At 39.0% G+C, this 22,903-nt stretch overlaps 1 protein-coding gene across 1 annotated transcript in view; it reads right to left on the bottom strand.

Annotated features, from left to right (window-relative positions):
- Positions 1-1,365: 1,365 nt before the first annotated feature.
- SUCLG2 (succinate-CoA ligase GDP-forming subunit beta) overlaps positions 1,366-22,903 on the bottom strand; it is a 257,487-nt gene continuing 235,949 nt past the window's right edge. Inside the window, exons 10-11 of the mRNA XM_039328642.1 lie at positions 12,524-12,644; positions 1,366-2,872 (exon numbers count right to left, since the gene is read on the bottom strand). Coding sequence (XP_039184576.1) covers positions 2,757-2,872; positions 12,524-12,644 — 237 coding nt within the window. The 3' untranslated portion in view covers positions 1,366-2,756. The remainder of the gene's footprint in view (positions 2,873-12,523; positions 12,645-22,903) is intronic.

The raw sequence follows: 22,903 nt of genomic DNA on the forward strand, positions 1-22,903 counted from the left end.
TGTCAAGTATTCTGCCAAAAAACCTCAGCATGTTATCTTCCTAAGCAGCTGAAGCTCATTCAACAGCTGGCCACATTAGTTTTCCAAACAAATTAGCCTTGACTTCAACAGAAATTTAGCATACCTACTATCTGTCAGTAAAATTGTGTTGGATAGTGAGAGTAAGAAAAAATTTAATTAAGCCTGTAGATGTGATAAGCCAGTATAAGAGAAAAGTCCCTTTAGAGTCCCAGGAGAATTCCTTGGCTGGAATCAGAAGAAACACGAAAAGCTATTTATTTTAAGCCAAACCCTGAGGGTTCCTGGAAAATTGCAGGCAGGAAGCTTTCCCAGGCCTACCTGGAAATATTAGGGTATAACTCTTGGCCAATGAAGAGTTAAGGTCAACAGCAGGTTAGTAAATGCTTAAGAACTGGCTGTGCCAACCCCATTGTTGCTGGGTGATGGGTGCACTAAATATAGTAGCTTATCTCTACTCTTAACCGGCTCACAAAATTTCAGAATTTTAACCATTTGGCTTTGTGAGCCTGTGTGAGCCAACTGAAAAACATTACTTGCTATAGCGCAAGAAAAGAGGGCTGTAGATTCCTGGTGAAATAGGACTGAGTATTTATTGGTTCCCCACATTAGTGAATGTTCAAACTTACAACAGCACTGAAAAAAGTGACTTATGACCATTTTTCACCTTCACAGCCATTGCAGTATCCCTATGGTCATGTGATCAAAGTTCAGTCACTTGGCAACTGACTCATATTTATGATGGTTGCAATGTCCCAGGATCATGTGATCACCTTTTGAGACCTTCTGACAAGCAAAGTCAATGGGGGAAGCCAGTTCCAGTCATGTCCATTCCAAGATAAATTTTGAACCACCATCCATTACCTCCTCACCAGATATATGGTCATAGAAATAACACATATTTTAGCCTTTCTCTCTTTGCCATACTTCTTGGGTGGCCAAGGGAGTGAGGAACACAGATATGGTGAAGAATAAATTTAAATACTGTAGGTAAAAAGTATAATGTTTTCAACTCATTTGTTTAATTGGATTCTCATAAATCTAGTTTTAAGACTTGTGAGGAGAATATATCATGTTTTAGATCATATTTATGCAGAAATATTGAAAATTCAAAAGAGTTCACAAACATTTTAGTAATCCTGTAAATGCCTTATAAGCTGTCCATGCCTGCTTTTATAGGATTTTTATGATAAGAAGAATATTGTGTATGGCACGAATATTTTTATTTACTTAACAGTTAATGGAATGACTATGTTCATGGGACTTCTAAAATAATTCTCAAAAAATGACTTTTGTCGATAGCCATTAGTGACCATGGAAAAATAATGACAGCGTTAATCAGCACAATTCAAATGCATAACCCCAGGGAAATTTATTAATAGTGTTTAATTGCAGTAAACCAAAAATATTCATATTCTTTACTATTAAAAATCACATCAATTCGCAGCTTGTCAGTTGAATAACATTGTTTATAACCCTACTTCTGATTTCAACAAGTATCTTGAATTTCAAAACTCCATTGTTAAATAAACATATGAATGTGGTTATTGAATTAATTTGATAGCCTTTGTACTTTATGAGTACATATTTCCTAAACATCAAAGGCACAATCAAGCAAAAGTTAAGCATTTGGAAATCCACTTTACTTCAGTATGAAGAACATTGCAGTTGGTGAACATTTGCACTGAAATTCACAGAATATAAAAAGATGGAATCATTCCTCAATTTATTTTTCATATTCTTTCTGATGACAGCAGGTTCCTCAATAGCTTTGACTATTATCAATTCTGATTAATAACATTACAAAAACAGTGCAAATGCTTTAAGGAACTACCATCCTAGATTTCTTCAGGATAGACTATTTTTAGCTACAATACATATTGATTTCTAAAGACAGTCAACATTAATTGGATGCATATGTTCACAGATACTGTCAAATGTGACATTACGATATGTATTTCTCCTTCAGTACTTAAAGAATTCAAATGAGAATTTATAGGACAATATATTCTTTCACAGAACTATGATTCTTAATGTTGTTATAATGTGAGGTATACATTGGGTATCAATCATTGCATTTTATAATTTTGACATGGTGGTGGTAGATATCTAATTACATTCATTTATTTCAACTTAGGTAATATAAAGATGCTCTTTCGCTAATTGGAAAATGTTATTAAATATGATTTGGAATTCAGAGAGCTACTATAGGTACACTGGAGGTTTCTGGCGTGCCTGAATTAGACTTTATGATTGTTTCTATTTCAAATAGCAGATTCCCAAGCCACATCATATCCCAAATTTTGAAAGTTCTCCACATGATATGGAAAAGACTTCTAAACTTTGGTATCACCCTAGTAGTTCCTTAGAGCTTGAGAACAATCCACAACAAAGAGCCAACCATGATCAAATATCCCCTTTCATACTAAAGATGCATCAAAGTATCTTAGAAAAATTGGCAGTCACAAGCAATTAACACCTAAAAAGAGAAATCTAAATGGCAACTGACAGTAAGTTACTCATCGTATTTGCTTGTAGAACATTCAGTCCCAATATTGAAAAATAAAGGCTTCTGTGTAATAAATGCATTTCCAAGTTTCTTTTCACCCACTGAATATTTTGCAGTTTGCGATTAACAGGTCGCTTAAGCCAAATCTCGGTGCTTGTGGCTGGTTAAAATCATTCTCAATATGTCTTCAATGGCAGTTCTGGAATGTACTCTCTCGTGTCAGTTCTCTTTATTTCTTTGTCACACAAGCCACTGCTTTCTTAGCAGCATCTTCAAGGTCACTTGCAGAAGTAATGGGAAGTCCACTTTCATTCAGAATGCGCTGGGCTTCGTGAACATTTGTTCCTGAGGGGAAAGTGGAGGGAAAAAAAAGTTAATTCCTATTTCCTTCTAGTTGTTAATAAAGGAGAATATTTGTAGCTCAGGGTTGAAATGAGGGGTCCTTGGTGCTCTCTGAGCTTAGTTTGTTTTCTTACACACATTTCATTATCCAAACTAGGTTGCTGATGATGATGTTACCTAGTTTGGGTAATGAAATGTCTGCAAGAAAACAACCAAGCTCAGAGAGCACCAAGGACCCCTCACTTCTAGTTTTGAAAGCCATAAGAGGAACTTGAAGGTACAGTAAAGATCAAGCACATTTCATATGGTGGGCCCATGAAAAAAAGACATAGAAATATTTATTTCTAGTTGTATGAAACTTATAGGTCTTTTGGATTTTGACTCTATGCCATTAAAGTACACGTCCAGCTTTTTCTTTGTAATGCCTCCTCCTATGTTTAAATTTTACACTGAATCTAAATAGGTAACTGAATCAAATTGAATCTGCTAGTTACAGGATAACTTCTGTAAAATACAGTATTGATCTCCTATGGATCCAGAAGACAGAAGACGTCAATGACAACCATTTGGCTAACTTAATACTGAGTAATTTAACTTACTTCAACTGTATATTAATAGATAAATAGCTCTTCATGAAATGTTTCAAAAGAATAAATTACACAGCACAAGATCAGACAAGGAATATTAGCAAAGACGTAAGATACAGATCAAGATTCCCCCCCCCTATAATATAAATTACTCTGGTGGAGATTATAAATAGCCTACCATGATTTATTTTTGTGTCCATTTATCAGAATAAAAAAGAAAGCTAACACCAGAAAACTAAATCAAAATATATATTACATAAAAAACGTACAGACTCTGGTGTGTTCTTACAACATGAATATAAATAGAGGTCTTACACCTATCCAATTATCTGTTTTCAAAGGCAAAAATCTCTGCTAGGTGTACTACTAGAGATGGGTGGTTCCTCTATCACAGAACAGTTGCTTTCCATGCAGAAGGCCCTGCATCTCTAAATAAGGTTGGGAAAAGTCAGGGCTGTCCTCAGAAGCATTTACTGCCAGGAAATGAACCAACAAGATGATACTCCTTTGTTACAATTCCCCATGCAGGAGAAAACATTTAATTGTCAGGTCAGCACTGGTGATGGGACGCTTCTCCAAATCTGACAGGATGCAGCTACTTTAAAAGCTGAAGAATAGGCTGTGCTGCACACACAGTTGAAGAGAAGAACTGAGAAGAACAGAAAGGGGCTGCTGCAGTTACTCTGAGCACTTGTTCTCAGAAGCAGTTATCTTAGTCTCTCTCTCTACTGTGGGGCCTGATGCTGAGAAGAACCTTTCACAGAGTAGTAGTGTGATTCACTACTACTCCATTTCTTTTACTCTAGCATTCTCTGGTATGTCCAGTATATGCTTCAACCCTGTGCAAGAAGTTCACCCAACGTATCTTCTGAATTGGCCAAGCAAGAGATTACACAGACTATAAATTCTGTTGTAGGGTAATATATTTCCCTTAGGAAGGGAAAAAAGATTCAAGCTTTTTAAGTTTTACGTTACAGTCTTATGCATGTTTACCTGACTGCAAGCCTCTTTTTTTGTCTTTAAACAAAGAGGGGTTTTGTTCTGAATAAATATGCATAGGACTGAACCGTCAAAGATCTAGAAGTGGACAGAGCCATCAAGTTCAGTCAACCTAAGACCTGCTGCCTGCAAAGAAAGAAAGGGAAAAGGAAGAAGTCATAAATTAAGAGAGACGTTTTAAGGGATGTGGGTGCTACGCTCTGTCAGGCTCCTCCTATACAAGGCACATGCATGACCAAATGAGAGGAGATTAATTAAGAAAAAATGACTGATCGCTGCTCACATCCTGTAGTTCTTTGTTCATTAGCGCTGAAAAAAGACAGGCCCAGCTGAAATGTTCTGACAGAAATGCTCACACAAATTTAGTTCCTCCCCAGAAGTCTCTCTCTCTCCCCCTCTCCCCTCTGTTTTGATGCTGATTGGGCACTTCGTGACACTAATGGCATCTTTCCCTTGGTAGCAGAAAGTATAATGTGCATAACCAATGGCTGTCACTATGCTCTGGCAGCTTTAACCATGAACAATGAATGCCAATAAGGAGGATCCACAATACTATTAAAAACTGTTCCCCCGGTAGAAATCTCATCCCGAGTGAAATATTCACACATGTATTATGATTTTGACAGGAAAAGGGACAACAATCACATCCTGTCCTCCTGAAGTGCTAAAATGTTTAACGCAATCAGCCAGATCTTCTGTCCTGCCCGACAGGTAAAAATGTTTCCACTTATAAATCAAAATGGCAGGTAACTTGGAATTAGAACAAGCAGCAAATGCATTTGAGGAATTCTAATTCTAATTAAAAGGCTTCGTAAATTCTCAGTTGACGTCCATGAAGCATGATTAATAGAGCTAAGTTTTACCTAGTAGAAGGTATTTGTTATCTTGCATAGTGTTTTGTGAATAGTCTGTTTGGTTAGTATTCCTGAAGCAATCTTAAAAACAGGTCACTATTATCTTCATATCCCTGGAAAGGAGTGTGTCAGTGTGCATGTTTGTGTGTGTATTGATGTGCACAACTGGGAAAAAGAAAGAGGAAGCTAACTTGTAATTCTGCAGTACTGGCAAGACTTGAACAATCTTCCTGATTCACAGCTCAGTCTCTCAACCAGAATATTACACTGACTTTAACTCCTGATTTCATTTCCAATAATTGTTTTTAGGCCTTAAGATTGAAATTTCAATCCCCGCTGGTCTCTTTTAGCACTCGAGTTTTGATGAGCAACATATATCCACTGTAGATGTTCAATAGTTATGATCTTCATTTTACTATATATTTTTTAAATCTCTGAACTGTGATGCAAAAGAAATAAGCAAAGAAATGCTTTGCTTTAAGGCATAAGTCAGTTTTCTCACTAAATTAATTTTAAGTCTGTCTGTCTATCCATTCATCCATACATCTATCTTATCTCTTTGCATATACATGAATGTAAATATTTTAGTTATTAGCTTGCTTGTTTAATAGGAGAAAATATTGTTTTAACACAGCTTCAAACATACTGATATAATACATAGTTCTTCAGAGTTCTGAAACTTACTCAGATAAAACTGTTTTGAAAGATACTTTTAAAGCCAAAGAATCATTAGGAGAAAAACTTTGTGGATGCTAAGGAAGACATCTCTTGAATTCTCTTTTCCCCCAGGAAAGTGGATGAAATATGAGATGCTTTCAGGGGGAGGCGGATACAACCCCCTTCCTTAGAGTGGTTACATGGCATTTATAAAATGTCATAAAAAGGATCATGTTATTGCTAGCTAGAAAGGTATATTACACTAATACACTAAGGTGTATTAATTATGTGATAAGAAAAAGTCTTGCAAGATCTTTTCTTTGTATTGCATTTTTGGAAGAACATTGATTCTTAACGTTAAAATTCAATAATTCACAATTTCACAATTCCAGCAGCATGTGCAATCTGTCTCAATTGTAAGTGTATGAGTATTAAAAAATGGGCTCAGCAGTGTGTACGAAATATCAAACTATAAGAAACAATACCACTGAAATTAACTTGTACTATAACTGTAGTTTATCGTCTACTTCTATCCCAGGATAAGTTGGGCTTCTGCTTCTTTTCCAAATGATACCACTGTATTTGTGCCACTTTCTATGAACCTCCTAAGCTCACAAAAAGGTGAGAGAACATTGGCAAAGACATTGGAGCGGGACTAATGGTCAAGAAACAGTGTCCAGTAAAGAGGGATCATTATTTTGTTGCTATAAAAGTTGAGGATGATGATGCTTATTATGGATACGAACCTTCACCCTCATGTTTATTATGTTTTTTCCAATATTAGTTTTTTAAGATATTAACTTTGGTATGATGAACTGGCATTCTAGGAATGATCTCTCTCTCTCTGTCTCCCTCCTTCCCTCCGTGTGGGTATGTGTGCTCAAAGTACACATGCATAGTATGAAAAATATATGGTCAATTACTTAGTTGGAGAACTGAACTATTTGTACTGACAGTAGTTCCCAAAACAAACAACAAACTAACAAACTCTAGTGCTCCCTTAGTGCTAATCATTACTATTCTACATTTATACACATACTAGAGGCTCAAGGCACCTTCTCAAACCTAATTTTGACCTAATTCCCCTTTCCTTTGCCGCTAGAACATAATGAAACTTATCTCAATATTTGTGCTGCTTCAGCTTTTTTAATTGGAGATAATACTTAAATACAGATACAAGAACATTACTCGCTCTAAAAATGATTGTGTGCACTCATCAATATTTTGGTCATTTTCAAAGAATGTGTTGATCAAATATAATCTGGTTGTTTCACAGGCAATTTATTAAAAAGACAATATGATGAGCTGGTTAAAATTTCAAACGGGCAACCAAGATTGTTTTAGTTCGGTGGATGTGTCAAGCTCTCTGTAAATGTCAAAGGAGAGACTTCATGTTCTCTTTCTCCTGTTTTTGATATCATCTGTATCAATGTTTAATTATTTATTTAAATTAAATTTATATACCACCCACTTCACTATGCAAAGCAAATCTGGGCAGCTGACAAAATAATCATAGGAAATACTGGAAATGAGAAAAAAATCATCTGAAACCCACAGAACTATTTGTTGCTTTGGCAACTGTAGGTAGGTAGGTAGGTAGGTAGGAAACCATTATAGTGTTCTGAGTTTAAAAAAATGTTTGAAGAACATATTCATAGGTAGACACAATATTTATAAAGGTGTTACAAAGGGCTCTACAACATCAATCTAGAACTGAGATCCAAGCTACTTACGTAGCTTGTAGATTTCTATAGTGCCATTCAAAAATGGTGAAAATGACAAGTTTCCCCAAAAGAGTTGTAGGTTTTATCCAATCTATTTTTATTACTAATTTTCTTATTATAAGAAATACTTTCACAATAGTTATGTTATTTCTGCTAAAAATGTTCTTCAAAGGCATAAAGGTAAATAAAATTCATTGCATAGAATGGAAAAAGTCCTACACAAGAGTGAGAGAGAGAGAAAAAGATTGACCTCGTTGCCTTTTCATGAAAGTCATAAACAAGAATGAGTGGTTCACTAATATCAGCTGCATTCAGCTTTATAAATAAATAAAAATTAAATATTATTTCTGAAATGTAAGAAAACAAAACATACTATATGCATTTGCATTTGTTGAAGCATAATGTTAAAGCCATAAAAATGCTCAGTATTTTTTAAAAAATGTTTTGCAAAGGGTCATTGTTTGGAATCTGTGATGAAAAGCCATGGTTTTAATAAACTGAGCTTCCTTTGATATTTGAAGTGCCAAAAATCTTTAAGAAGGTTGCAAAATATTTAACAGAGGAAGTCTAAAAAAATAAGAGTTGAGGGTTTTTTTTTTCTTCCTGACTATGGTTTAAATACATGGAACTTTTCTTTTACTGAAGTAAACCAACATTAACCTATTGCCACTGGATGGTGTTAGAGATCTGTAAACAGAGTTTCAGTCCCAGGCAATCAAAACAATCTACACTGTGCTTGCACTGAATGAAGCTATTAAACAGAGGGAAAAAAAGTGGAAGACAAATTTGCATGGTTTCTTCTATAATCAAGATTTCCCTTAAACGTGAACTGTAATACACGGGTAATCAGATCAACCATTTTACTAACTGTGCCACAGCTGGATTCCAAACCTATTCAGGTCATTGGAAGACTGAAAAAAACATGCTCAGAATTTGGTTTTCTTATTATTGTTAGAAAGCAAGAGTGCATGTAATATTTGCAAGAATAAAAAAACATATTTGTAAGCAGCTGAGTTTATGTTCAGCATTAAGTCATAATGTAGTTGACTGGACCTGTTTCCTTCAAACCACTTTTTAATTATTTTGTGGCATTATTTGCAGGAAAGACTAGACACAACTTATAAATCAGTATATGTTTATCCGATGTGTATGTTAAACCAGTACATGAGAGCTGCAATGTAAATGGAGATGGACTAGTGCAGGGGTCTTCAAACTTGGCCCTTTTATGACTTGTGGACTTCAACTCCCAGACTTCAACTCCTGGCTGAGGAATTCTGGGAGTTGAAGTCCACAAGTCATAAAAGTGGCAAGTTTGAAGACCCCTGCACTAGTGCAATCTTATAATGCCATGTGGCCTCTTCAGATTCTCCTCTATCCATCAATCAAAATACCTAAAGAAAGAGATACTTGCAGTGGGTTTGTCTCTGTATATGGAAATCCTAATACAGTGCATAGCTCTTTGACTTTCTCATTTATTAAATCAGATACAGGTAGTCTTCAACTTACAACAGCTTGTTTAGTGACCGTTCAAATCTACTTACAACCTATGACTTATGACCGTTTTTTACACTTATCACCGTTGCAACATCCCCATGGTCACGTGATCAAAATTCAAACACTTGGCAACTGACTCATATTTATGACGGTTGCAGTGTCCGTAGATCCTGTGATCCCCCTTTTGCAACTTTCTGACAAGCAAAGTCAATGGGGAAGCCAGATTCACTTAACAAGTTACTAACTTAACAACTGCAGTGGTTCACTTAACAACTATGGCAAGAAAAGTTGTAAAATTGGGTAAAATTCACTTAACAAATGTCCTGCTTAGCAACGTAAATTTTAGGCTCAATGGTGGTCGTAAGTTGAGGACTACCTATATTTGTTTCCTGGTCCTGATCTACATCTATATTCTCTTTATTATTTAAAACATATCCCTCAGCATATTATATTCTATTATTTTCCAAACTACTTTTTATTATTTATTTATTAAACGTAAACGCCACCATCTCACTGTCTGAAGCAATTCTAGGTGGCTTACAATGTAACAAAAAATAGAAATGTAAAAACAATTATAAGAACAATTAAAATGACAGAGGATTAAACATAGGTAAAAAAAACAGGCTCGAAGTGGGGCAAAGCAAAAATGGTGCCTTTCCTGTTAGTGCACCCACCGCCTCTATCATAAAGTGTCTCTATTGAGAGGCCAGGCCAAACTAGCTTTCCAAATAGGTAAAAAATCTTGGTCCTGCCCCTTTTGTTAATATTACAGAAGTCCTCAACTTATGATCAGCTGCTTAGTGGCCACTCTAAGTGACAATGAACCCCAAAGGTACTTGTAGGCCTTCGTCCCCAGTGATGCTTCCCTGTGGTCATGTGATCATATTTTGGCCTCCATTTATGGCTGTTTGCAATGCCCGGCTGTTATGTGATTTATGACATTTTTGCTGGAAACAAGTGCTTGCTTCTGGTTTCTGGCAAAAAAACACCTATCAGCATCACTTATGACTGTAGGTTCAATTATGGCATAAGTTAAAGATTACCTGTACGGTATCTTTCCTTTTGCTGCTTGCATTGGCTGAATTTTCACAAAGCTACCTGCTCCATTCAAAAGGAGGTCACCAATGCATGTATAAATATATGATGGATGTAAATTCCTGTTATGTAGCTCTTGAGGAAATGGGAGATAGGAGAGGTAGGTCAATCTCCTTGTGTAAGTCTGTAGTCTAAGAAAATCTTCCTATAGGTTGTACGGGCAGTAATTACCTAATTTTAATCCAGCCCTTCCAACAATTAGTTATAAAAATCTTTTGAAACAGAGGAGGTGCACTTGCCCATCAGGAACAATTACTTCATCAGTGAAATGCAGATTACATGATTCTTCTAATTGCTTTGGGCCCTTTAAAAAAAATTGTACTTCTCAGCTGAGGAGCACTCATTCTTTCTTTTACATCAAGCAAGTAATACCTGTAAGTATAAAGTTACTATTTTTGAATGAGAGACTAATCCTTCCTTTATCCACCAGTAAAACAGCTTGTAATCATTACACAGCTTAGAACAAAGATTTGTCCAGAAAATCATGCTAAATCAAGACAGAGTTGACTGATTAAAACTTCACTCATTAAAACATCTGCAACAGACTGCTGCAGGACAGCAAAGAATTTTTTAAAGTCCAGCCACAAATCTGCTAAAGATTTATAGGAATAATTATGAACCTTCTGTCGTAGAAATGCATCAAAGGGAACGGATTGCTCCATCCTGTATTCTTTCAGCTTCATTTTACAGTATCCTGGACTTCTCATCATTATGAATTATTGTTAATTTTTATCTCAAATCATGTGAGATTTATTTAATTAAGAGACAAGTATGGAAAACCATAGATTAGAGAAATAGTGTGAACTTTTTATAAGGAAGACTAGAATCATCATCAGTACTATCTTGGCTAATGTTATGAAGTTTGTTGGCAAGGCTGCATCCTAGATTCTAGAGCAGGAGTCTTCAAACTTGGCCTTTTTATGACTTGTGGACTTCAACTCCCAGAATTCCTCAGCCAAGCATGCTAGCTGAGGAATTCTGGGAGTTGAAGTCCACAAGTCCTAAAAGGGCCAGGTTTGAAGACCTCTGTTCTAGAGTAATATGTCAAAACAATAAAGACCATTTCCATAAGAACTGTGTTGTAACAATCACAATATCTGATTCAGAGATCAGACCTGTTACTTTGCAGACAGTCTGACACCTTCTGGACTTAGAGCCTGGTGAGATTAAAGCATCCTACCATAACTTGGTAGTCTTCAGATGGATGGTTGCTTTAAAGGTAAGGATGCTTTAATCTCACCTGGTTCTAGACCCAAAGGGAATCAGACCATCTGCAAAGTAGCAGGTCTGATCTCCGAATCAAATCTTGTGGTTGTTACAACATAATCCTTATGGAAATGATCTTTATTGATTTGACATTTTGCTCTAGAATCAAAGATGCAGCCCTGATAACAAACTTCATAAACATTAGCCAAGATAGTATTGATGATGATTCTACTTTTCCTTGTAAAAACTCCACACTATTTCTATAATGTCTGGTTCCCCATACTATAATCTCTGGTTTTCCTGATTTGTCTCTCAGTTAAATAAATTTCGCATGATTTGAGATAAAAATTAACAATAATTCATAGATGAGAATTCCAGGATACTATAAAATGACGCTGACTTGGTAACCTCCAGATGGCCACAGGTAAGAGTTCTAGGATATGCAATCCCAATATACCTGAAGGGTATCAGGTTGGAGAAAGCAGCCTTAAAACTATGAGAAAGTATGAATGAGCTGAAATGTTGCAACAGTGAATCCTATGTGGGTGACTGAAACAATGACATGTTTAGCAAGGTTGATTTAACGCAGTTTTCTGTCAAAGAAAAAGAATATAGCAAATTCCATGTTTTGTCCATACCATTTCTAGAGACTGATAGAGAGGTAGCTGAATGGGGATTTGAGACAAGTGAAGGCGGCATTTTTTACTATTTCTGAGGGCTGTAATTTTAGAGTATTAGCTGAAGTCTAGCCAACCTAGAACGTTGAGTCTGAGTCTCCTTCAACCAATAAGAATGGCAAATGGGCTGCTCTCTGTTTCATGTCCTCCAGTATTTGTTGCCCTGAAGCAACCATCTCATTCTCGTTTCACATGAACTGAAATGGTCTCCTGCTTGAACAGGGGGTTGGACTAGAAAACCTCCAAGGGCCCTTCCAACTCTGATATTTTATATTCTAGAAAATCAGTTCCAACATCAACCCTCGGAGAATAGATGAAATGAAGTAAAGATACCCAACAAAGCTTGAATTCCACCACTTACCTTCAAGTCGGACCACGAGAGGCACTTTCAGTTCAAGCTCTCGGCAAGCTTTGGTGATACCGTTGGCAATAATGGCACAATTGACAATTCCGCCAAATATGTTTACTAAAATTGCTTCAACCTGGGGAAGAAAAAACTTACATTCAGTCTTTCAGAAATGCACCTATGTTGTAAACATATGCTTTTAAATAATAATTTAGGCTCTTATCAGAATGATTCCAAGCACACACAGAAACAGAGAGCCCATCAAAATCCAAGTATCAAAATCCAAGTGTCAAACTAGAAGTGGGAAGACCCAAGTTCAAGCCCACTTTCCATGTCAGAAACTCCCTGGGTGACTTTGGATCATGTACTTCTCCAACCCACTGCTTTTATGTTTTTTTGTTCATTTATTTATCTCCCCCTCTTGATTATTTTTATAAATAACTCAAGGCAGTAAACATATCTAACACTCCTTCCTCCTCCTATTTTCCTCACAACAACAACCTAATTTGGGTTGAGCTGAGGGAGAAGGACTGGCTCATAGTCACCCAGCCATCCTTCATGCCTAAGACGGGACTGGAACTCACCGTCTCCCAGTTTTTAACCTGGTGCCTCCACCGCTAGACCAAACTGGCTCTTTTAAACTCCCAGGAAAAAAGATGGTATATAAATGAAACTAAAAATAATGCAATAAATAATGACAACTATGATTCAATATATCATAGGCTTGAACAGGTGATTAACATTTTTCAATTTTTTTGACCCAAACCGAATTTTCCAAATCAAACTAGCTGAGAAAGAAAGATAACTAATTTTATGAAGTCCGAAATAGCTCGGCTTACTTTCTGTGCCCATGTGATGATTAAAGTACATGTTACATTAATCTGACCATCTGCACAAGAATAATTACAGAAGATCCTGATGTCAATTAAATCTGGAGAATAACTAAGGGATTGTAAGATATAAAAAACAGTGATGGCCTTGAGATCAGATAGTGATGATCCTGGATATGATGCAATGTTCTTGCATCATACCATTAATTTACCTTTATTCTCTCCCAGGATACGATTGTTGTTGATGTTGTTTACTACCAAGCCAACATTTGTGGTATTCCCTAATGGTTTCTTCTTCCAAGAACTATTTATTTATTTATTCTATTTTGAGATTGCCTGATTCCAAAAGATTCTGGGCAGATTACAATTCAATACTAATCAGGCTTCATACTACTTAATGTTACATCTGCTGAAGCACATCAAATGCACCCTTTTGTTGAGTTGAATTATTATTATTAGTATTACTACAACTTTAATTTGATTCACAGTCTGGGACTGATAAAACTTAAAAGTTCAAGTCCTAACAAAGGACCTATGAGCTTATATAAGGTATACAAGCGTACATAAAGTATATATATAAGGAAGCATCTGAGTCTACCTATTGAGTCCTTACTAAGGACCTGGGATAAGCAAATCTGCATCTAGATCTTCCATTAAACATTATTATTATTGTTGTTGTTATTGTTGTTTTTGTTAATTTGAAATGAGATTCAACATCTTCAAAACCTGAAAGTGAAGGCCCTAGGGAACCGAGTGGGGAGACGTTATTGGAAAGTGAGTACATTAACTGAAAATTATTCTCTGATTTGCACTTTTTAAGAGCATGAGAAGAATCTCAGAGACTTTTAAAGCTCGCATCTTTTTTAAATCAAAGAAATGTTTCAGTTTAGTTTTTAAAGGGGGCACCAAGCCGTGACTCTGTGTATCTAGGGAGAGCTCTTTGGTTTTAGTAAGTCCTTGAAATGAAGACCCAAATCTCTGAATTCTGAGTTCAAAAGATTGAGATGCTTTGAAAAAAATGTCAGTTCTCAATTATAGTGATGAACCCACTTTGTGGCGAAGGAGATGCATAAAATACATTTAAAGCGCTTTAAACTACATCTTCTATAGAGCTTTGAAAATTATGATGAGTAACAGAATCCCAACCCTCTGATTTAAAGATTGCTGGGGGGAAAGGGGGGGTCTAAGAACCCTTTGATACAATCTATTTTGGTATGACATATTTTTCTTATTACAGAATATTAACATATAGGTTGCTCTTTTCTAATGGAGAGATTTACACTTTCAACAGCATGACATTCGATACCAGGGAAAATGTAATATATTCCCCAAGATTGTGCATTTGTTGTTTGTTTAATGACTGCGTAGAATGAAATTTAGAACAGTACAAGCAGTAGATTGTACTCCATTAGTAAATAGCAACAATTTCTCCTGTAGCAGCTCAGGAACAACAAACAAAAATGGGTTATTTCCCTTTCTCGTGCTGATTATTGAGGCTATGTACTCCATAATCCCAACCTTAGAGAACTCATTTAGCCAATATGTTCTTAGAAATGGGAAACAAGGTAAAGTTACCAATCCGCCTTTCCCCAGATGGGAAATGTTTGCTCTTACTTGCTTGTTTTCATACATTTTTAAGCCTGCATTAATTCTGAAGACTCTGAACACTCTGCAACACTCTGTGGTACAGGACTGCATATAGAGAGAATGGCTACTTCATGGCCTGTAGGGTTTGCCAATAAGCTTTGATTGGTCTCATTTACATTTTGATTCAGTTATTTTTTGGGGAGAGACATTTGGTCTTGTTCAGATAAAGCTTTGTTGTGCTTTCAATTTTATATATATATATATATATATATATATATATATATATATATATATATATATATATATGTGTGTGTGTGTGTGTGTGTGTGTGTGTGTGTGTGTGTGTGTGTGTGTTGTTTTCTGAGGTTTTCGCGGGTGTTTGTATGTAGGTCTTTGGTTATTCGGGTTTTTTCCTACGTAAAATTGGAAGTGTCGTTCCCCCCCCCCCTTTGATATGAAGCAGGATTGCTCTCCTTGCAGCTGTGTTAACGTTCGTGCTCCTGAGGATGCCCCTGTTGTGACCGGTTTGGGCATTCATTTGAACATCGGAGCTCCCGGAGTGGATAATGACTGCGGCCGCCCCGTTGAGGGTATGGTTACGTGTTCTCGGATGACAGCACTACGGATGCAGGAGAGCGCAAGCGTGAGGACCGGATTTGAGGTTCCCTCGGAATATACCCAGGGGGGGAGGGTTGAACGTTCTTTGGACGCTGAGCCGACACAGATACGGACCGTAATAAATCATTGCACACCCCATACGCGGAATGTGACGTGTTAGGGACTGTGGGGGGAATGGGAGTGAGGACATGGACATAGCTGTGCGTCCCCGGAGAATAGTGCGGCGAACACGGGGAAAAGAGGTTGTCAATGCTGCAAATACTGTATATTCTTGCTTTGACAATATGTAAAACTGTCTGGTAATTACTGGGTTAATACACAGCTTAGAGTGGGGGGGAGAAAAAGCCCAGGAAAGAAAGAGGAAGTAAACTTTTGACCTTCACACTAATTGGATAATGTGACTTGTGACTGCAAGACAAGGGAGGGGTTTAGCAAGAAAAGGTTGATGCCAGCGACAGGAAGTCAGATTCTGGCATCAACATGTCCATGATGGCGATCGGCAAAATTGTAGCTCTGTAATAAAGACTTTAGGAAACATGCCTGAAAGTTCTTTAAAGTGCTTCATTAGTCGGAACTATTGACATCATGCCAGAATCCGACACTCTTTTCAAACGATCTGCGGTCCCGAACTCCATCAGCTGCCTCTATGCCTGAGAGGAGCTGGCAAAGTTTTGGGGAAGATCTCATTATGGAGAAAGAAAGATTGCCTGAGACCAGCCCCGTGGCTGCAACAGTTTCACCGGGGGGGGGGAAAGCAACAGCCAGCAAGCTGGGGGAGAGAGAAATTTGGCAGATTTCCCAGCTGAGAGCGAAGACTTCAAAAGCAGAATGGACAGATAACACAGTTATGGGTGAGTCGTTGGAAAGATTTCTAAACTTAGAAATGAAAAACAGAAATCAGTTCCTACAAAGTGAAACCTACAGCCCTTCTATTGCAAATGTTCCTGCCATGGGCTCCAGCCCTGAGAGAGAGAATCCCAGTCTGAATCTTCTGCAGCAAAGGGGAAATTGGGTTTCCCAGCAAGTGGCTGATCCATGTCCTCTGAACTTACCACAGCTAATAGAGGCCTTGCAATGTCTTGGGGTGGTACAGAAGCCAGGAAATCAGCAGCTGGGGGGAGAACAGCCACAGCAAGGAGGTTGGCCACAGCCCCCAAACGTGCAACCCCTGGGCATAAATCTGCAGCCAGGTTGGGGCCTACAGCAACTGGGGTGGCCACAAGAGCAGTGGGGAGCCCAGCAGGAAGCCTGTCAGACCCTACCTTTGCCGGCCAGAGACCCCAACCCTGAAGAGAGGGTGAGTTCCAGTCTGAGGCATCTGCAGCAATGGGTAGATGGGTTTCCCCAGCAGATGAATGATCATCAGCAGCAGAGGGCATCACCACCCCCTGCAGTCCAAGAACAGAGAAGACCACCACAACCCCCACTTGCACAGCCACCATTGGGAGGCCTACAGCAGCAGGGGGCACCATCCAACCCCGCTGGCCAGCAGCAGAGGGCCCAACAGCCGTGGAACCAGCCCCAGTGGGGGTCACAGCATCCTGTGTTCGCACCACCCTTCAATGCAACCTTTGATGGGGACCCAGAGAAGCTGATTTTTTTTCTCAACCAAGTGCGTTTTCACTTGAAATACTGGGCCTATCTGTACCCGGAACCAGGGGCCATGGTCGATGTTATTGCGTCCAACCTAGAGGGAGAAGCACCTGAATGGCTGAACCATTTATATAGCGAGCAAGCCCCTGAATTGGAAGATCCCCTCCGTTTTCTTTTAAGTCTGAGAGAACGATTTGAGGACCCATCCATCGGCCTCAAAGCAGCAGGACAAATTCACAAAATAAAACAAGCTGGGAAGCCTGCCCTGGAGTACGTGCGAGAATTCCGCAAGATAGCAGGTCGAATAGAGGGGTGGCCTGAGCAGTCCCTCATCCATTTCTTCATTGAGGGATTAGACGATCACCTCTCTCAGGCCTGCATCTATCGAGAAATACCTGATCGGCTGCAGGAATGGTACCAGACAGCCGTGAAGCTAGATGTTAAGCTCTCTCGCTATAAAAAGCCTCCCCCACATGAACGCAAACAGCTCCAGAGCTTTCTGGGTTTTGCCAACTTTTATCGTCAATTCATCCCTTCTTTTGCCGAGATTGCCCTTCCTCTTACAGAACTACTCAAAACAGGCAAAGGAGGAGGCAAGCCATGACCGGGCCAACCACTAGCATGGACAATGAGCTGTCAAACAGCTTTTGAGAATTTAAAGAGACTATTTGCCGCTGAACCGGTTCTAAAGCACCCCTGCCCAGGGGAACCCTTTGTGATTCAAGCCGATGCCAGCGATGTGGCGGTTGGAGCAGTGTTACTTCAAAAGAACAAAAATGGGATCCTGCAACCCTGTGCCTACACCTCTAAGAAATTCACTGAGAGCGAGCGAAGATGGGCAATCTGGGAGAAAGAGGCCTTCGCAATTAGGTGGGCGACACTATCTAGAAGGGAGCAAGGTGTCATTTGAGGTATGGACAGATCACAAGAACCTAGAGGCACTGAAAACTCCCCGCAAATTGTCACCAAAGCAAGTACGGTGGGCACAGTACCTTAACCGCTTCAACTTCATTCTAAGGTACATACCAGGAGGAAAGAACTTTCTAACTGATGCGCTATCCCGGTTACCCCAGTACAAAAGTGAACGAGAGCAGGTTAATGAGGCAATTATTCCCAATCCACAAACCGTTGCTCAACTTACACCTCGCAGGGTCCCGAATCCGGATGACCCTGGAGTGAAGAAAATAAAACGAGAGCTCCTCACTGACCAATGGTTCAAAGATAATCAAGCGTCCCTAACATACAGGGATGGCTTGGCTTACAAAGGGGGGAGTTATATTTGCCAGAAGCGCTCCGTCTTAATGCTCTCAACCACAGCCACGATGTAAAGCAGGCTGGACACTTTGGATATTTGAAAACCTTACACCTCACCCGCTGGCAATTCTGGTGGCCGGGGCTGAAAAAGGATGTGGAAAACTATGTAAAAAGTTGCACTGTATGTGCCACAATGAAAAGAATCCTGGGGAAAACTCCTGGGTTACTGCAACCCGTGGCAGACCCTTCTCAACCCTGGGAAGAAATAGCTATGGACTTTATGGTGGACCTACCTGAAAGTAGGGGAAATACTGTCATCTGGACTGTGATAGACCTGTTCTCGAAACAGGCTCATTTCATCACCTGCAAAGGACTCCCATCTGCCCAACGCCTGGCCAAGTTGTTCCTGAAACATATCTACCAGCTGCATGGTGCCCCTAAGCGAATAATCTCAGACAGGGGGGTGCAATTCACAGCGAAGTTTTGGAGAAATTTCCTTACATTGATTGGATCATCTCAAGGGTTGTCATCTGCTTTTCATCCAGCCACCAATGGGGCTGCTGAAGCCGCTAACAAAATGGTGGAGCAATATCTTAGGTGCTATGTTTCTTACCAACAGACGAACTGGACTGATCTCCTCCCTTTTGCGGAGGTGGCGTACAATAATTCCGTGCACAGCAGCACCGGCTACACGCCTTTCAAAGTAGCCACAGGGAAAGAATTTAACCCAATACCTGAATATCCTCAGTTGCCCTCCGCTTCACAGACACTTGATCAATGGGTGACAGGGTGGGAAGAAGTTTGGAAAAATACAAAAACTGCTTTAAAAAAGAGTTTTGAAACCTATAAAAAGCAGGCTGATAAAAAGAGGGCTCCCCAAAGAACATTCCAAGTTGGGGAAAAGGTCTATCTGTCAACTAAATATCTACGCCTCAAATTGCCCAGCAAGAAATTGGGACCAAAATTCTTGGGGCCTTTCCCCATAGTAAAGGTCATCAACCCAGTCACAGTACAACTAAAACTCCCTAAACTGTTAGGGAAAATTCACCCAGTTTTCCATTGTAGTTTGTTGAAGCCTTATCGGGGCTCCACTTTAAGACCTCCTCCAAAGAAGGCACCTGGACCCCTCGTAGTGGCAGGGCAGACCCACTACGAAGTGAAACGTATTCTTGACTCCAGAATCTTTAGAGGGAAATTACAGTACTTAGTACAATGGAAGGGATACCCATTGTCTGAAGCCACCTGGGTGAAATTTAGTGAAGTGAACGCTGACAGATTGATCAAAAGGTTTCATGTGAAACACCCCAGCAAACCGAAAGATAACCCTTAACATATGCTTTTGTTTACTTTACAGGATCTGTCCTTCTTGTAAGGGGGGCCGGATGCCAATGCTGCAAATACTGTATATTCTTGCTTTGACAATATGTAAAACTGTCTGGTAATTACTGGGTTAATACACAGCTTAGAGTGGGGGGGGAGAAAAAGCCCGGGAAAGAAAGAGGAAGTAAACTTTTGACCTTCACACTAATTGGATAATGTGACTTGTGACTGCAAGACAAGGGAGGGGTTTAGCAAGAAAAGGTTGATGGCAGCGACAGGAAGTCAGATTCTGGCATCAACATGTCCATGATGGCGATCGGCAAAATTGTAGCTCTGTAATAAAGACTTTAGGAAACATGCCTGAAAGTTCTTTGAAGTGCTTCATTAGTCAGAACTATTGACAGAGGTGATCAGACCCGAGACCCCACCAGATGATCGGGCTAGTATCACACAAGTTACTTTGATGCAAAACGACACGAGATGCTCCCCCCCAACCTAGGAGTCGTGAGTAGTAGAGAAGGAATCAATCGTAGGAGCGCAGAATTTGAAAGTACGTCTTACATGAGTAATACAAGGATCAACCAACTGGGCCCTGTCACGAGGTCTATGAGCCGAATGCGGGCGTGGTTGCGCTCATAAGCGAGCCTCCCCACCCCCTGGCTTTTACACCCTGATGATGATGGCAGTGATACAGCCATCGAAAGCTCGGTTATTTATTTATTAAATTAAAACTTGATTGTTTTTACTTCCTGGTGGTCGTCTTTTATATGCTAAGTATGTATACACCCAGGAATCGACACTCTTCGGTTTTTAGTTTAATTCTTAATATGTATGTATGTATGTATGTATGTATGTATGTATGTATATGTAAGAAATATAATATAGTCCTCAACTTACAACAGTTCTTTTCTGACCGTTCAAAGTTACAACAGGGTTTGGAAACATTTACGACTTTTGCAGCATCCCCATGGTCACATGATCAAAATTCAGACGCTTGGCAACTGACTCATATTTATGATGGTTGCAGCATCCTGGGGTCATGTGATTACCTTTTTCGATGGGGAAGCCAGATTCACTTAATAACCATGTTACTAACCTAACAACTGCAGTGATTCACTTAAAAAACATAGCAAGAAAAGTTGTAAAATGGGGCAAGACTCACTTAAGAAATGTTTCACTTAGCGACAGAAATCGTTGTAAGTCGAAGATTACCTGTAGTTAAACTTAGAAGCAGTGGTGGGATTCAGCCAGTTTGCACCAGTTCTGCAGAACCGGCAGCTAATTTTTTGTTGCCCAGTCCCAGAATGGATTTCCGGAAGTTGCATCCATACAGAGAACCGGTTGTTCACATATTTAAATCCCACCACTGCTTACAAGCTGTAGTACAGAGTAATGAGGAAGCCCTTTAGCAGGAAGGGAAGAAGCAGATAAACACTGCAGAAGCCTAGACAAATGGGAAATAATGAGAAAACACTTTGGAGAGACACCCCTTGAATTCACAAGAAAATAAAGGCCTTCATGGATGCTTTACCAAGTCTGCAGCCTATTTCCTAACTGCTTGTTTTTTACATATAGTTTCACTATATGGGTCACTATAATGTTTGTAGGTTCTTTTTTCACCACTTAACAACTACTATATCTTTTTTCAATTGTTTGTGTTTCACTATATTAAATATATATCCAAAGGTTGCTATTAAAGAGGAAAAAAAAAAAAAAACGAATAAAGCTAAAATATGCCCAGGCTGTGTTTTGAATGACAGGAAAAAGGCCAACAGAAGACATGGAGGTTCTGCTTTTAAGAAAACGTCCACAGGAAATCAACAGCAGGGAATCTAATTCTTAGGAAACAATTCTTCTTTGCCTTACAGATATACTATAGCAATGACTCTGCCAGAAACTTGAATGGGATGCCATACATCAGCTATTCATAAATGGACAGTATGTTTCATAAGAAGTCACAGCATTTGTCAAAATTGTTTTCCATTAGGTACATGCAGTCTATTTGGAACCAAGGGTCATAATTGGCCACTGGCTGGCATACCAAAGGAAGCTGAATTCCAAAAAGGAAGAGAGTCAGTCAGTCAGTCAGTCATAACATTAACTTTTAAGTATAGTTCACACGATTTAATTAAATAAGCTAACATGTTTGTTTCATACATATTTAATAATTTCCCCCATCTGTTGCATTAAAATTACAATTCAGTAATTTTTCAGGAACGCTCTGGAGAAAAAGTACACCTGTTTTAAGCCTGGTGAAGTGGAACCACTGCAGATGTGAGCATTCAGATGAATAAATATGCCCTCTAAGATAGGAGATCCTAGTTAGAAGCAGCAACTATGCTGAAGACAGTAAAAAAGAGTTTCCAATGGATTGCTTCTCTTGCATGATCTGGTTGAGAAGGAATACACTACTGGTAGTCCTTGACTTACGATCACAATTGGGGCTAGAACTCTGGTTGCTAAACAAGATGATTGTTAACTGAGTTGCCCCTAATTTTACCACCTTTCCAGGGATTTGGTAGAAAACTCTACCACCCCTGGCTGATATCTGGAAACAACAGTTGACAAGGGAGCTGGATAAGATCCTCCCTGTCACTGCCTTCCCTCTTTATACCTGATTCCCTGTCTTTCCTTCCCTTTATGGCAAGGCTCTCCAAATCTGGCAACTGAAGACTTGTGGACTTCAACTTCCAGAATTCTAGGAATTCCTGCTTTTGGGGGATTGTTCTCAAGAAGGTGGTAGGAGGTTGATTCCAAGACATCAATCAGTTGTTGTTTTTTTTAAAAAATATTTTATAATGGTTTATTTCATTGTTGTGAGTCTCTCAAACTTAAGGAGCTGGATAGTAGAGAAACATTTTTCTCAGTGTTTCTCTACTACCCAGCTCCTTAAGCAGGTAGAAAGAGTAAGGTTATTGTTCTTCTTATTATCATAATCTGAGCTACATTTATCATGAGGATTCTTATGCACATATTCCACATTCAAAGCAGTTTGAATATATTCGTCCCTACTGAATAAATAGAGGTGAGAAATTCCTTTATAATGAACAAGAAGTAATAGAGAATTCATCACAACAGATTAATTGATCAGTCCTACTGGGAAAAGAGCTATCCATCAACTCCAAGGAATCATATTCGCTTCATCTGACTTCCAGTTAAATTATGTTATGCATATCCTCCTCCTATTTGACCC

Source organism: Crotalus tigris, unplaced genomic scaffold, assembly GCF_016545835.1.
Source record: "Crotalus tigris isolate CLP2741 ecotype Arizona unplaced genomic scaffold, ASM1654583v1 scf7180000024383.4638030, whole genome shotgun sequence".
NCBI lineage: Eukaryota > Metazoa > Chordata > Lepidosauria > Squamata > Viperidae > Crotalus > Crotalus tigris.